Source organism: Bison bison, unplaced genomic scaffold, assembly GCF_000754665.1.
Source record: "Bison bison bison isolate TAMUID 2011002044 unplaced genomic scaffold, Bison_UMD1.0 scf7180017864471, whole genome shotgun sequence".
NCBI lineage: Eukaryota > Metazoa > Chordata > Mammalia > Artiodactyla > Bovidae > Bison > Bison bison.
This window is the reverse complement of record NW_011495032.1, coordinates 30,586,607-30,603,749: the sequence shown is the minus strand read 5'-3', so window position 1 is coordinate 30,603,749 and position 17,143 is coordinate 30,586,607. Positions and strand designations below refer to the sequence as shown.

Genomic DNA, 17,143 nt, shown 5'->3' with positions numbered 1-17,143 from the left:
GGAGAATCCCAGGAACCGAGGAGCCTAGTGAGCTGCCGTCTATGGGGTCGCACAGAGTAGGACACGACTGAAGTGACTTAGCAGCAGCAGCAGGGCGGCTAATTCATAGAGCTGAGATGAGGTGGATAGGAGATTGCCTGGTACCTGGCAAGCCACCCTTCGCCCTCCAGATATTGACTACTTTGAACAACCAGGGTCTCTCAAGTCCTGCTTTTTGATTCAGCAAAACAACTGACCAGCAATGTGACTCCAGGAGCCCCTGCAAAGCCACTGCTATCCAAATAAAGCCCAAGCAGCCTGGGATTCCACAGCTAGGGATGCTATAATTGGACTATGACAGCGTTCTGTGGAAAATGTACCACTCTGGGTAACTTTGAAAGACCCTCAGAGGATTTAATGCTTTGATAGAACCTAGACTGGCATTAGAAGCCTGGAAATCTCGGCTTCCACCTTCCAGTCCTGACTCTTCTGATTACAGCCTGAAAGCTCTAGTCATTAGTTTCTCATAAAAGCAGACAGAATGGTTGCTCCACGTGTGTCAGGCTGTTGTGAAGATCGAAATTAGGTAACGGACATGTGAACCCTTTGCAAACCATGGAAGATGCCTTATTAGTGGTTTTTTTTATGCCTCAGAATGAATTGTTTATGAGAACCTTTGCTAAGGAGGGTTTGATGGTGGAAGAAGGAAGACTGAATACGTACTTGTCGGGAAGAAACGAGCAGATAAAAGCCAAGTGCTCCAAAGAGACAGACAGGATTCACCCAGGACTAACAGCCTCCCTTCCATTTTCCTAAACGTCTTATAATCTATTGATCTAGACAGGCCTGCCTCATAATTTTGAGCTTCTGTTTTTATCAATAACCTTAAAGTATTTTCCTGGATCATATGTTAGAGCTGAGGACTGAAACCTAACCATTACGATGGCTCTTGCTTTTTAGGACTTCAGAAAAGCAGGACTCAAAGCAGAAAGGAAGGGATTAGGAGATGTCTGGTCTGAACTGCTACCAATCTATGTCTTACTCTGGGGAAAGCAATTCTGCTTCCTCTCTCCCCAGCCTCTTCTAAAGCTACTGAGATCCAAAATAATGCCTTTTGCCAGGGATATATTTGCCTTTTAATTTTAAAATCTAATTATTTTTATATCCTCCAAGGAGAACTCCAGGCCACTGTAAGTCAGTGGTCTTATAAAGGAGAGAACAAAAATTATATATAAAATTGCTGCTTAAAAATGGTACTAAATAGGTGCTAAATATGGTTCATGTAGGTTGTGGTCCTAGAAAACTCTAGGGAGCACCATGCATATCCTTTTTATTTTGGCCACACCCCACAGCATGTGGGATATTAGTTCCCCAGCCAGGGACCAAACCCACACCCATTTCATTGGACGGGTGGAGTCTTAACCACTGGACCATCAGGGAAGTCCCACATATCTTTTTTTTTTTTTGAATGGCAAACCAGAACAACTTCAGTTATTTTAATAAGTAAAATTTGCAATATAAAATGATGCTAATCTGTGTTCATCTGTGTGAATGGCACTCTCTTCAGTTTTGCAGTGGGCAGTGTACCCAACTGTATACAGTTGACTCTGGTGTTAGCTGTCTTTTTGTCATCTTTGATATAGAAAAAAAGTTCTAAATGCCCATTCCCCCAGGGGTGTGAGTGATTGGTGGCTAAAGACTAGCTTTTCTGACTTTTCCCATCTGCTGATTGCTGAACCCACAGACCAGCTCCCACCGGCTGAGGATCTACGAGCGAGAGGACTATCGAGGCCAGATGGTGGAGATCACGGAGGACTGCTCCTCGCTCCATGAGCGTTTCCACTTCAGTGAGATCCACTCCTTCAATGTGCTGGAGGGCTGGTGGGTCCTCTATGAGATGCCCAACTACCGGGGGCGGCAGTACCTGCTGCGGCCGGGGGATTACAGGCGCTACCACGAATGGGGGGCTGTGGATGCCCGAGTGGGCTCCTTGAGGAGGGCTGTGGATTTCTATTGAAATATTTTTACTCTACCTTTTTCTCTATCTGGAAGCTAATAAAATATTTCCTGTGTGTTTCCTGCAGTTATGTAGACTTCTTTTCCTTTCAGACTCCTTGGGTGGACTCAGCAAAATAAAAGGTAGGAATAATGTGGCTTTTCTTACACGTGTCAGTAGAAAGCATGGTTAGCAGTTAGAGAGTCTGGAAAGAATGTCTGGGTCCAAACACTTACTTACATCCTGGCGTGTGAAGTCAAGTGGGCTTAGGAAGCATTCCCACGAACAAAGCTAGTGGAGGTGATGGAATTCCAGCTGAGCCATTTCAAATGCTAAAAGATGGTGCTATTTAAGTGCTGCACTCAATATGCAGGACTGGAAAAGATCAATTTTCATTCCAATCCCAAAGAAAGGTAACGCCAAGAATGTTCAAACTACCATACAACTGCATTCATTTCACATGCTAACAAGGTAATGCTCAAAATCCTTCAAGCTAGACTTCAGCAGCACGTGAACCGAGAAATTCCATATATACAAGCAGGATTTAGAAAAGGCAGAGGAACCAGAGATCAAATTACCAACATCCATAGGATCATAGAAAAAGCAAGAGAATCCCAGAAAAACATCTACTTCTGCTTCATTGACTACGCTAAATCCTTTGACTGTGTAGATCACAACCAACTGTGGAAAATTCTTAAAGAGATGGGAATACCAGAAGACCTTACCTGCCTCCTGAGAAACCTGTATGCGGGTCCAAAAGCAACAGTTAGAACCAAACATGGAATAACAGACTGGTTCAAAATTGGGAAAGGAGTACGTCAGGGCTGTGTATTGTCACCCTGCTTATTTAACTTATATGCAGGCTACATCATGCAAAATGCCAGCCTGGATGAAGCACAAGCTGGAATCAAGATTACTGGCAGAAAGCAAAGAGGAACTAAAGAGCCTCTTGATGAGGGTGAAAGAAGAGAGTGAAAAGCCTCGCTTAAAATTCAGCATTCAAAAAACTGAGATCATGGCATCCAGTCCCATCACTTTGTGGAAATAGATGGGAGAAAAGTGGAAACAGTGGCAGATTTTATTTTCTTGGGCTACACAGCGGACAGTGACTGCAGTCATGAAGTTAAAAGACACTTGCTCCTTGGAAGAAAAGCTATGACCAACCTAGACAGCATATTAAAAAGCAGAGACATTACTTTGCCAACAAAGGTCCATATAGTCAAAGCTATGGATTTTCCAGTAGTAACATATGGATGGGAGAGTAAGACTATAAAGAAGGCTGATCACTGAAGGACTGATGCTTTCAAATTGTGGTGCTGGAAAAGACTCCTTTGGACAGCAAGAAGTTCAAACCAGTTGATCCTAAAGGAAATCAGTCCTAAATATTCATTGGAAGGACTGATGCTGCAACTGAAGCTCCAGAACTTTGGCTACCTGATGTGAAGAGCTGACTGATTGGAAATGACCCTGATGCTGGGGAAGATTGAGGGCAGGAGGAGAAGTGGGCAATGGGGTAAGCTAGCACTTTTAGCATTTCTGTGTCTCACTTTTCTAGTTTGTAAGAATGGAAGTAATAATATTTTTCACTTCACAGGAATTAAATGTAGTTTAATGCAGTTAATAGTCCTAAATCTCTCACAATGAATGGCATGCACAAGCACTGCAGTCCTTAAATTTCACCTGTGGGGTGGGTCTAGGAATCTGCCTTTTATCAGTTGTCCCAAGTAATTCTATTGCAGGTGATCCTCAACCTATTATTGATACTTTGAAAACACTAATGTACAAGGTCCGGATACCCAATAATAACTAAGGAACACTTACATTATAAGTACTTACTATATAGCAGTTATTTCCCAGGATGAAAGGTGAGAGAGGTAGGGAAGCAAGATGGGGAAGAAAAAGCCAACTCAGCTGGGTCCCTTGAAGTGTCCCAGAGCTTGGATCGTACTTCTGAGTTTCTCCCACCTGGAGGCTAAGGATCTGGGGGCTGGTATTCCCTTTGTCTTTGGTCATGGGGCAAGGGAGCCATAAAACTCTCAGAGCCTTGGGACTCTATGGGATGGTGAAGGGCAATCTTCAGAAGGCATCAGGGCCAGCATTAGTTCAAAGCCTGCAGAAGCTGGAAGGTAAGCACACGAGCTGAAAAGAGGGCTGAGGGGATCTGGACAGAGTATACCTTGTTGGTACAGTAGGGACAGTAAAAGTGTCTTCCTTGTATGTTGTGAGGTTAAATGATATGATGCCTGTAAGCACTTTAGTATAGTGTCTGACACAGAGTAAGTGCTCACCAAGTGTGTGCAATTATCATCATCATCATCATTACCACCACCATCATTAAGTTCTATAGATTTGATAGTGCTCAGTCACTCAGTCGTGTCCAACTCTTTGCAACACTATGGACTGTAGCCCACCCAGCTCCTCTGTCTATGAGATTTCCGAGGCAAGAATACTGGAGTGGGTTGCCATTTCCTTCTCTAGAGGATCTTCCCAACCCAGGGATCAAACCTGTGTCTCCTGCATTAGCAGGCGGGTTCTTTACCACTGTGCTACATGGGAAACCCTAACGGATGTAAATGTTGTGGGAATGCCATGAAGTAATCATGTTCCACAGAAAGAAAGAATGACATATACAAGAGGAACAAGGGGGGAATTCAAGTTGATTGAAGCATGAGAGACCCAAAGAAGTAAGAGAGAAAGAAGGTAGTTGGATGGTAAAAGCCAGATCTGGGAGGGAAACAGCATCAATTGTCAGACCTTGGTGGGGACGGGAGTGATATCGTTAGAATGCTCAGGACCAGCATCTAGAATCTGAACTCCAAATTGAAAATGATTTTAAAAAATAAAAGGAGAGCAATAGAAAAAGCAAAACTATTTCAAATCTACATAAACTAAAATCAGTAAAGGCAGGACTGCCTTGTGGCCCAGTAGTTAAGACTCCGCCTTCCAAAGCAGGGGCCATGGGTTTGATGCCTGGTCAGGGAACTAAGATCCCACATACCAGGGGGCAACGAAGCCTGAATGCCACAACAAAAGATGGAAGCAGTGAAGATCCTGCATGCCGCAACTAAGACTGACGCAGTCAAATAAATAAATAAATGTTTTTTAAAAGACAACAAAGGAGAAGTGTTACTACAAAACACTAACCCATAAAAAGGAATGCATCTGACTCAGTTCTAATGAGGTGGATGAACCTAAAGTGAATATACAGAGTGAAGCAAGTCAGAAAAAGGAAGATAAATATCATATATTAACACATACATATGGAATCTAGAAAGATGATACTGATTAATCTATCTGGAAGGCAGCAATAGAGATGCAGACATAGAGAACAGATTTGTGGACACCGGAGGGAAGGACAGGGTGGGACGAATTGAGAGAGCAGCGCTGAAACATATGCATTACCATATGCAAAATTAGATAGCCAATGGAAATTTTCTGTATGGTGCAGGGAGCTCAAATCCAGTGATCTCTGACAACAGAGAGGGGTAGGATAGGGTGGAAGTTGGGAGGGTGTGGACATATATAGACCCATAGCTGATTCATGTCGATACATGGCAGAAACCAACACAATACTGTAAAGCAAACCGAAAGGGAAAGTTACTCAGTCGTGTCCAACTCTTTGGGACCCTATGGACTGCAGCCCGCCAGGCTCCCCCATCCCTGGAATTCTTCAGGCAAGAATACTGGAGTGGGTTGCCATTCCTTTCTCCAGGGGATCTTTCCGACCCAGGGATTGAACCCAGTTCTCCTGCACTGCAGGCAGATTCTTTACCCTTTGAGCCACCAGAGAAACCCACGCACCAGTTAAAAATATATAAATTAAAATAAAATTTTTAAAAAACCACTAACACTACGGCTTCTTCCACAAGCCATGTGACCCCATTCTCCCCCAAGAGGTCTCAGCTACCCAGCCACTTAGACCTCTGAACCAGAAAAGGTGGTCGTATAAGAATCAACACAAGCTATTAAAAACCTTTCCATGCTCACCACCACTCTTTCTTTCATTATCTTTCATCGAAACTATTCCAATAACTTAATTTATTAAGTAACTTAAGTTATTTTTACCTCAGCTTTTCCAGCTTTCTTTAAAAAACATTTTTTTCCCTCTGAAAACAAAACTGGAATATCGAATACATTATTTTAAGATAGGGATTGTTTCCGTTAGGATTAATTGCTAAGGTTATTTGAAGAAACTTTAAAAAGAAAGAGGAAGGGAAGAGGAAGCAAGCAGAGAGATGCCAGTGATGAGAGGACTCTGGCTCAGGATGTGGTGTAGCATTTATGGAGGGAAGAAGTGAGATTCTGAAGACAGAAAGAACAAAAATTCTTGCTAGATTCAACATGGAGGTGAGAGAGAAGTTTGGTTTGAGCAACTGGAAGAATGGAGTTGCCTTCAACCCAGACAGGAAGAACTTCAGGGGAGCAGGTCTTTGGAGGAAAATCAGGCATCCCATTTTGGGCAAGACAAGTTTGAGCTGTTAGTGAACATTCAAGTGGAGTCATTAAACAGGTTACTGATTATATTAGGCTGGAGTTCAGGAGAGAAGCTGGGCTGGAGATGCACGTTTGCAAGTCATCAGTGGGTATACAGAACTGAAAGTCATAAATCTGAACAGAATGCCCAAGGGAGTGTGTAGATGCAGAAGGTGAACCCCAGCTTTAAGGGCATGAAGCAAAGAAGAAAGTGTGGGTCAGGGAAAGCTAACTTCTGTAACAAACAGCACCAACAGTTTAGTGACTTACACAATTAAATTTTATCTTTCACTTAAAAAATAATAAATTTTTAAACAATAAAAAGGGTTTTTTGTTTGTTTATTTTAAACATAATGACTTTTTAGCTAGTTCTTCAGACCAGATATATCCAAAAACATTAAAGTCAGTAGGAACAATGCCAACATTTTTAGAGAAATGGAATCCAATTGTTTTATATCACTTTTATCTTTTTGCCCATTATACTAGAAAGCACTACCTACAAGTTCATTGAGGAAATTTGGAAAATCGTAATGAAGACTTAAAAATACCAGGGTGCCTACGCACCCACATTTAGATTTATTAACAGATTAAGGACTTCAATGCTGTAGTAAGTAGAGTTAGGCCTGGTGCACAGCTGCCTAGATTTATTTTCTCTAGGTGACAGCGCCACCCAGTGCTCACTGGGAGGAAGTGATATAGTTCAAAAGCCTTTCCCTGACCTCACAAATTGAGATTGTTTTGCACCTTTTAAATACACTGAGTTAAGCCATGAGGGCAAGGTAAACTTATAACTTAGCTAAAGATCTTATTAAGTGTAAATTGTACTCAAATAGCAGTGTCTGAGAGCTTTGTGACATCGCATAAGCATACGGAGAAGGCAGTGGCACCCCACTCAAGTATTCTTGCCTGGAAAATCCCATGGACGGAGGAACCTCGTAGGCTGCTATCTATGGGGTCACACAGAGTCGGACACGACTGAAGTGACTTAGCATAGCATAGCATAGCATAAGCATACACTAAGAGAAGTTGGTTTCCTAAGAGAAAACAGGACTGATGGATGATCTGTGTTCCCCTGAGCAGCTGTGGCCCTTCTCAGCAAGAAATCCAGCGCTTGTTTGTGTCTTCTCACAGAGCCTATGTGTACCCCTCCATCTCTCAACATCCAACAGATCCACTTCTAATTTATGAAACTTTGAGTTCATGAGTAACATAGATCTTGTGTGTGTGTGCTCGATTGTGTCCAATTCTTTGCACCATAGACTGTAGCCCATCAGGTTCCTCTGTCCATGGGGTTTTCCAGGCAATGATACTGGAGCAGGTTGCTGTTTCCTACTCCAGGGGATCTCCCTGGCTCAGAGATCGAACCTGTGTCTCCTGAGCCTTCTGCATTGGCAGGTGAAGTCTTTACTGCTGAGCCACCAGGGAAGCCCAAAATAGATCCTATAGCATTGTTCAAATACTTTCTTCACTTCATCTTCAAGCTCAACACTTGCTCGTTTACAATTTCTGAACCAACTCCTTTATATTTTTTCTCTAGTACCATTGTATATGAATAGTTCTTTCACCAGAGTATTGATTAATCTCTTTTAGAAAAAAGGGGCAGCTATGCCAAATCTCACTGGCTGCCTCTCTGTTTCTCTCTTCCTCTCTTGGTGTCTACAGACATAGACAGTTATTCTTTTTGAAAATATTTGTTTATTTATTTATTTGGCTGCACTGAGTCTTAGTTGTGGCATGTGAGATCTTAGTTCCCTGTTATTTAGTCACTAAGTCGTGTCCAACTCTTTGCAGCCCAGGGGCTACAGCATGCGAGGTTGCTTCCCTAACCAGGGAAATCACCTGAGCGCCCTACACTGGGAGCTCGAGAGTCTTAGCCACAGGACCACCAGCAAAGCCCCATATATGGTTATTCTTATCACACTGGTCTCACTATGTCTCAGATCAGTCTAGATGTATTCAAAGATAATGAAGAGCTCCTTGTCCAACTCCTCTGCCAATCCTTGCAGTTTAAAGCCACTATCTTGGCTCTTTGGAACAACAACCAAGCTTTATGTCTGGAAGCTGTTTTGAGCAGTGTGTTTTTCTTCCAGCCTGAAACCTCCCCATCCCAGCTTGTGCTGGTCTCAAAGCTGGGAATTGGTAACTGTTGATAGAGCTCAAGAATATAGTTCCTGTTCTCATACTCCTTGGGCTTTGTTGAAAGTTCCAGAAAAGCTCCACCAAACATTTCACACGGAAGGGTAAGTGAAAGTCACTCAGTCAAGTTGGACTCTTTGCGACCCAGTGGACTATATAGTCCATGGAATTCTCCAGGCCAGAATACTGGAGTGGGTAGCCTTTCCCTTCTCCAGGAGATCTTCCCAATCTGGAGATTGAACCAGGTCTCCCGCATTGCAGGTGGATTCTTTACTAGCTGAGCCACCAGGGAAGAGGGGGGACACTGCCAATGAGCCCAAATCCTACCGGTTCCACTGCACTCCCGCTTGGAATTGTAACCTCTCCCACTCACTTGGACTCTGTGGCCAAGTGTGGTGTGGCCTGCCTCACCTCCCAGGGTCCTGGCTTGGAAAGTAAGATAAATTCTATTTTACCTCATCATCTTTTCTTTCCTTGAAATCAGACTAGTCCATTCTAAGCTAAATCTTACCAGATTCTTCACCATGGTTTCCATATCCTACAGCTCACTTCTTCTGCATCTTTTATTCTTGAAAACTCTTCCTCTTAATATTTATTTAATCAGGCTCTATTAAAAATGTTTCTTTTCCCCCTTCACCATCCATTATAACCTCCATTCAATACTTCATGGTACACAATTTTCATGGTACGCATTTAAGAAGCAGGAGGTAAAAGAATCTGCCTGCAATACTGAGACCTGGGTTTGATCCCTGGGTTAGGAAGATTCCCTGGAGGAGGGCATGGAAACCCACTCCAGTATTCTTGCCTGGAGCCGGGGGGGCTGTAGTCAATAGGGTCACAAAGAGTCAGACGCGACTGAAGAGACTTAGCACATAACCATCTAGCTGGTTTTCTGATTGAAGTATTGCTTCTGCATTCTCAAGTGCTAGTTTTGGGAATCAAACTTTGATACTAACATTACCATGGACTAGTTGTGAGACATCAAGGAAGCACTTAACTGCTCAGCTGCAGTTTTTACAGCTGCCCAGTGGGGCTAATAATAGTAAAATGCTATAAAATGCCTGATATATAGTAACTCATTAGATGTTAGCTATTATTGTTAATTTTGTTTATCTTTTTATTGTCCTGACTATAGTGTTTTGTACTTGTTGTGGAATTTTAAAAATTATCAAGAAACTCTAAGCGCGGCTAAAAATAATGTATTTATAAGTGTATATAAGGGAGCTATAGTACCTAGAATACAGGAAATAATATATCTAATGTTCTCCAAACTAGTCAAACAAATTCCTCATCTCTAGGCCATACATCATAAAGGTATCTTTACTAAGATGTCACATTTTTTAAAGAGAATACCAGAATTGTGAAGAGTCTAGAGTCTAAAAACCATTTCCTACAAGTGAAGAACCTGGGACTGTTGAACCTGGAGAAGAACTAGTAAGTATTTTCACGTATTTAAAAGGGTCCCATGTGAAAAAATAATCTAGACTAATTTTTTGAGTAGATGGAGGCAGTCTCATAAGACTGAACCCTTAACCCACAGGATCTGATGCTGTCTACCTCTAGGTGGATAGCGTAACATTGTATTATATTGTGCAACACGCAGTTGGTGTTGCGGAATTGCTTGATGGGGAGGTTGGGGAGGAGGGAGGAAGCTCCATGCATTTGGGGGACCAGAATACAAAGCTTTCAGGGTATTGTGTGTGGTATAAGGGAAAACAATTGTGTTTTCCTTTACATCTAAGAATGCTTCTCCAATAAAAGGAACCAGGGCTCTTAGGAGAAGTGATTGATTCTGAGGCAGGAACAGAGAAAATAAATATGAGTATGGAACATTTTGCGATACTAGAAAATAAGAAAATACTAAAAAATAAATAAATAACAGAGAGAGTCACAGGAGTCACACTGATGGTGATCCTAATGACAAAAGTTGGAACCATTTAAACTGCTACATCTCAGCTTGATTTTGGCTAGTGAAGATTTACTGAAACTGCTACCCTACAGGGAGCTTTTTAACATAACTACATGGTGGGAAGCCAACTTTTCACTGCCCGCTTTCCCCTCGGAGCTCTCAGTTTTAATATCTCCATTAACTCAGAAGCAAACAAAAAAATTCCCCATGAGGTATAACACACATTATTAAAATTTTAGAGATAAGACATAATCGGCACTGTTCAGATAATTTTCCATTGATACTTTATGACACAGGAAATACTGAAATTCCTTAAACATCTGGAGTACGTATCCAGACATGGAAAGCTGACTGGTGTAATTTAACTCCCACATCAGTGAACAGGGATCAAGCAGCTTCTGAAAGGACAACAGTGTCAGAAGACTGTCCTGCTGCTTTGCCAATGTTTCTTTCTGCCATGTAGCCAATAATAATTGACATTTATAGTGTGTCCAGGGTGGCAAGCACAGTACCAGTCACTTCACATCCATTTGCTTGTCCAATCTTTTTCACAACCACCATATGAGACAGGTATTGGCAGTATCTGCACTTAACAAGGATACAAGTTCAGAGGAGTTAAATGATTCATCTAAGGCCACATACACATAGAAGGAGCAGAGCCAGGATGTGAAGCCAGATTTCTCTGACTCCAGAATCCTCAAAGTTTACCTAACTACCAACAAGCAGTGTGTTATCCTGCACATTCCTCCACACAGGATAAGGTCATGCTTTGACAAAGGAAGGCTGGGGGGAGGGGATAAGAGGGGGCCAGAAATATGTACAGTCAACCCTCAGAATCTGCAGGGAATGGGTTGCAGGAACCCCCAGGGATACCAAGATGCCCAGATGCTCAAGTCTCTTCTATAAATGCCTGTAGAGGGATTTCCCTGGCTGTCCTGTGGCTAAGACTCTGAGCTCCCAATACAGGGGGTCCAGGTTCAATCCCTGGTCAGGCAAATAGATCCCACATGCTGCAAGTAAAGATTTTGCATTCTGGAAATAAAGAATGCTGCAACTAAGACCAGATGCAGCCAAATAAACAATTTCTTTTTTAAAGTGACTGGTACAGTTGGCCGACTGCATCCTCCAGTTTGACATCTGAGGATTCAACCAACCATGGGTTGACGCTGGAGGCCCTGGATGGAACCTGTGGATGTAGATGGCCAACTGTATGTTTATCGAAGAAAAAAATCCACCTAGAAGTGGAGTCAAACAGTCCAAACCTGTGTTAGTCTAGGGGCAACTGTACACTATTTCCTGGACATAGTTGAAGGATGTAATCTCATCCAAAATGAGAAGAAAAGGCAGAGGGAGAAACAGGAAAAGCTCCGCACCTAGAGGACTGGAAACAGAGGAAAGAGGGATCTTTGCACCTAAAAAGTGAGAGCTGTTTGGGGACTTTTCAGGCCTGTAACTCTCATGAAACCAGACTGGATGCTCTAACTTCTGTCATTTCAGACAAGTTTGCCAGTGAGACCACGAAGGAGGGTGTGAGTGTGGGGTCCCTGCTGCCTACGGACATTCTTGCAACAAATCTGTGGGCTCCATAGTGAAACAGAGCAGGACACTATGGTCCTTGCCCCCAGTGTCCTCAGCCTGCCTTTTGTCTGTGGAAAAACTAGCCAAAGAATAAGTTAGGGACTTCCCTAATAGTCCAGTGGTTAAGACTCCATCCTTCCAATGCAGGGGGCACAGGTTCAATCCTTGGTCAGGGAACTAAGATCCCATATGCTGTGGGTGCAGCAATAAAAAAAAAAAAGAAAAGAAAAAATTTAATCAGTGAAATGAGAAAATACAGAAACAAAGGAAATCAGTCCAACAAGACTAAATAATAATAAAGTCAGTAAACACAGTTGAGGATTTTTAGTTCCTCCTCAAAGGCTATAGATAATATTCTGAACCATATTCTGTGAGCTGTCTTAGAGATACTAAAACCCTCACCAGGTGGAAGAAGTTATCTGCATGATGACCAGATTGTAGCCATGACACAAACTGCCACAGTTCTGAGAATTAGCCTCCAGGAAATGGGAACAAACTGACTCTGGAACCGAAGATTAATTGTACTTAAAATAATCAAGATAATGCTGGTCAGAATAATGCAGGACCAAATTCAAGATAACTGTCAGAAACTGTGCTGTTTCTACATGTAGCCCCTTCCCTTCATCTATAAAAGCCCTTGCCCAGTGATTGTCAGTGGTGGTGGAGTCAGTCTTTGGACAGGAATCTAACCCTCCACTCCCGTTCCCGGCTTCAGAAATAAAGCCAGCTTTCCTTTCCACCAAACTTGCTTCTTTATTGACTTTTGAATGGTGAGCAGCCAAACCCCCACTTCCCATTACAATAGTGGTTTGCCTTCCATGACAATCCTGCCTTTATCTGGGGAGGAATGGGTTCGATAAGCCACCACAGATCTAGGGCACGGTGCCACAAGTCACTGGCAGGTTCTTCTCAGATGATTTGTACAAGTTAAACAAGGGACCGGATGCCGTGATCTTAGTTTTCTGAATGTTGAGTTTTAAGCCAACTTTTTCACTCTCCTCTTTCACTTTCATCAAGAGGCTCTTTAGTTCTTCTTCACTTTCCGCCATAAGGGTAGTGTCATCTGCATATCTGAGATTATTGATATTTCTCCCAGCAATCTTGATTCTAGCTTTTGCTTCAAAAGCTGGATTCCAGCCTGGCATTTCTCATGATGTACTCTGCATATAAGTTAAATAAGCAGAGTGACAATGTACAGCCTTGACATACTCCTCTCCCTATTTGGAACCAGTCTGTTGTTCCATGTCCAGTTCTAACTGTTGCTTCTTGACCTGCATACAGGTTTCTCAGGAGGCAGGTCAGGTGGTCTGGCATTCCCATCTCTCTTAAGAATTTTCCAGAGTTTGTTGTGATCCACACAATCAAAGGCTTTGGCATAGTCAATAAAGCAGAAGTAGATGTTTTTCTGGAGCTCTCTTGCTTTTTTGATGATCCAACAGATGTTGGCTATTTGATCTCTGGTGGTTCCTCTGCCTTTTCTAAATCCAGCTTGAACACCTGGAGGTTCATGGTTCATGTACTGTTGAAGCCTGGCTTGGAGAATTTTGAGCATTAATCTTCTAGCGTGTGAGATAAGTGCAATTGTGCGGTAATTCATGGCAAATAGTTGGGGAAACAATGGAAATAGTGAGAGACTTTATTTTCTTGGGCTCCAAAATCACTGCAGATGGTGACTGCAGCCATGAAATTAAAAGATGCTTGCTCCTTGGAAGAAAAGCTATGATCAACCTAGACAGCATATTAAAAAGCAGAGACATTACTTTGCCAACAAAGGTCCATCTAGTCAAAGCTATGGTTTTTCCAGTAGTCATGTATGGATGTGAGAGCTGGACTATAAAGAAAGCTGAGGGCCAAAGAATTGATTCTTTTGAACTGCAGGGAGATCCAACCAGTCCATCCTAAAGGAAATCAGTCCTGAATATTCACTGAAACGACTGATGCTGACGCTGAAACTCCAATACTTTGGCCAACTGACGTGAAGAACTGACTCATTGGAAAAGACCCTGATGCTGGGAAAGATTAAAGACGGAAAGAGAAGGGGACGACAGAGGATGAGATGGTCGGATGGCATCACAGACTCAATGGACATGAGCTTGAGTAAACTCCGGGAGTTGGTGATGGACAGGGAAGCCTGGAGTGCTGCAGTCCATAGGGTCGCAAAGAGTCGGACATGACTGAGCGACTGAACTGAACTGAACTGAAGAACTGAACCATTGAGAAAAAACAGACAGACATGGATGCACCAAAACAGCAAGAGAAAGGCGTGAACACACAGAGGGGCATATGGTGTCAGGTATATGGTGCATAAGGCGGACAGTGAGGAACCCAACATGGCCAGAGGATAGTATATAAGGAGTGAGTGGACATAAAGGCCAAAGAATATACTAGAAAGATGGGGTGGAGCAGCATAAGAAGTGCTTTCAGGTAATAGGAGACCCTGGAAGGCATTCAGCAGGCTTCATGGAATTGGATCTGTGTTTCTTTAAAGACAAAGGACAGGCAACTGGGAGGAGGGATAGAAGCAGGAAGCCAGGGAGCTACAATAGCATTTACAGAGAACTGGTCCAGCTCCAAGTGGACCTGCCCCATCAACAGAGGGCAGCCAGACATAAGCCCTGCCTCTCTCCTAGGGAAGAGAAAGGCCAGGCGACCATATCTTCTCACTTTTCATGAAAATCTAAAACTGTATCAATACATTCTGATGTTAGCTATCCATGCACCAGCCTGATTTGTAATACTGATTTAAACTTTAAAAAATCATGACAATCAGGCAAGCAAAATATCCTCTCAGTTAAATTTATGCACAATGGGGAACAAAGAAGGGATTAGAAATCCAGACAGCATAGTTTGGTAATTAAATCCTGCAATCAGACAGCCCTGGATTTGGATTCATATTTTCCCAGGAGGCCAGGAGTAAGTTATTTAGCCTCACTAAGCCTCATTACACAAGATGATTGATGGGGTTGTTGTGAGGGATAAATTAAATAATGCATATTAAGCCTTTAGTACAGGATTGGGCATATAGTAAGTACACAATATGTAAGCTTCCTTTGTTGTTATATCTAATGCATTATTATTATATGGTGTATTTTTCTGTAGTTAATGGATTATTCTCATTTCATAAGTTGAGTTTCTTTAAGATTCAAAGCACCACAAATAACTACTTCAATCTTTAAAAAAAACAAACCCTATTTCTCTAGTTTTAATACCCATAGTATTAAGAAAAGTAAGAAAAAAGATAACTGGCATTATTCATCCTCCCTTTGAAAACAAACCAGAAGTTATGGTCCGGAAATTCATTGAGCCTTTCCCCCAAGAATATGAGGCTCTCCCTTCTCTTTAAGTCTTGTAAGTAAGGTTTTAACTTGACAGACGTTTTCCAGCTTACATTTTCAACACTAGAGTTTTGTAGACGTTTAAAAAACCTAAACCTAAACTTTAAATTAGAGGCAAAGTTGACTATTTAAAGAAGCCTATATGAACGAATATCTTACTTGCTAAAGATAAGGGTTCAGTGATTTACACTTAATCCCCCAAATGTTGTGGATCCAAGTTTGCTCAGAGAGCATTTAGTAGAAGATTAGCAGCAGCTGTCTTGTCTGACCTGTTCTTGGGTTTCATGTCTGTCTTCTAGCAAAATAGGAAAGGAAAGATTAGGCTACAGAGGGTCAGAATGCAAATAACTCTGAACTGAGATCACTTACATTGCACTGGGCAGAACTCTTCCAACTGCAAATGTCTGCAAACTAACCCATACAAGCTTTAACCAAAAGGATGATCTATAAACCTTGGGCATGGCTGGGTGCAGGGATTCAAGTAAGATTATCAGGAGCTGTTCTTTGTAGACTTCTGTCTTCCTCGGCTCTGTTTTCCTCTGTGTGGGCTTTGCTCTCACCAGGCTCTTTCCATATATGGTGGACCTCCATAGCTACAGGTGTACAGCATCCTGAAGCTCAGAATCCCAGTGGGGAGTTCTTAGAAAGTCTTGGCATTGAGCCTCCCTGGCCTACTTTGAGTTAATTTCCCTCTTCCTGAGTTGATCACTGTGGCCAGTAGAATAGACTATTCTAAGGAGTTAAGATGAAGCCTGGGCTTATTCCTGGAGATAGAATGAGCTAGACGGAAGCCACCTGGCTTGAGAATGAGGAAGAGACGTTCCCCTAAAGCAAAAGGGATACTGGAAAGTGGGATGGATTGAAAGCAGGGGAAAGTCCAGATGCCTGCCTCTAAGGTGCCAGTGCCCTCCACTACAAAATCCAGAGAAAACCAGTGACTTGATTTGTGGCCCAACATTAGCGAACAGTTCTGCTAACGCCTGCAAACCAGCTACTAGATCAATCATCACCAGGAAGACAAGCTGAGAGCAGAGTCTAGGGCTAGCGCCTCTGCTTTCCCAGGGCAGCACTGTCAGTTTTGACTTTATGAAGCAAAATATGATTTCTTCTTCCTTGGAATTTAGAGTGCTTTTTAAACAACTTGCTGTTGGGAGGATTTAGAGTTATGTAAGAAATCCCTGTTGATAAAACCAAGTGGACCGTGGCATGGAATTACTGGGTGAAGTTAAGACTGTTCTGCCATGAACTATGTAAAAAGTAGGGCCAATGAACTTGCTGATTCCCTGAGGGCAAGACTTAGAATGAATGGCAAATAATCACATTTCTTTGAATGGCCAAGCGTCCTCACAACCATAGCATCTATATAGTCCTTTAGTCTGCTATCTCATTTTTGAAAACCAGACTTTGAACTGCTATAAATTTCCCTGTAAAGCTCCCTCTTATAATTAACAGTATGATTGTGCAGCAAGAAGCAACTAAGATTTGGGATTCAAAGCTTTGACTTCAAGTCTCCAGTAGTCTTCTTTTTTGGCCTCATATGTGTTTTATTTTAGTTTTTATCAAGATATAATACTTGATATAGAACATTATGTTAGTTTCAGGTGCACAGCATAATGTGAAATGATCACCACAAGTCCAGCTAACATCCATCACCACACATAGTTACAGAGGCTTTTTATTGTGGTGAGAATTTTAAGATCTACTCTCTTATCCCCTTTCGAATACACATGTGTGCGT

General features: G+C 42.3%; 1 protein-coding gene across 1 annotated transcript in view; it reads left to right on the top strand.

The window, feature by feature from the left end:
* Window positions 1-2,062, top strand: part of LOC105003705 (gamma-crystallin F) — a 3,036-nt gene extending 974 nt beyond the window's left edge. The window contains exon 3 of the mRNA XM_010861070.1: window positions 1,724-2,062. Coding sequence (XP_010859372.1) covers window positions 1,724-1,996 — 273 coding nt within the window. The 3' untranslated portion in view covers window positions 1,997-2,062. The remainder of the gene's footprint in view (window positions 1-1,723) is intronic.
* The last annotated feature ends 15,081 nt before the right edge of the window (window positions 2,063-17,143 follow it).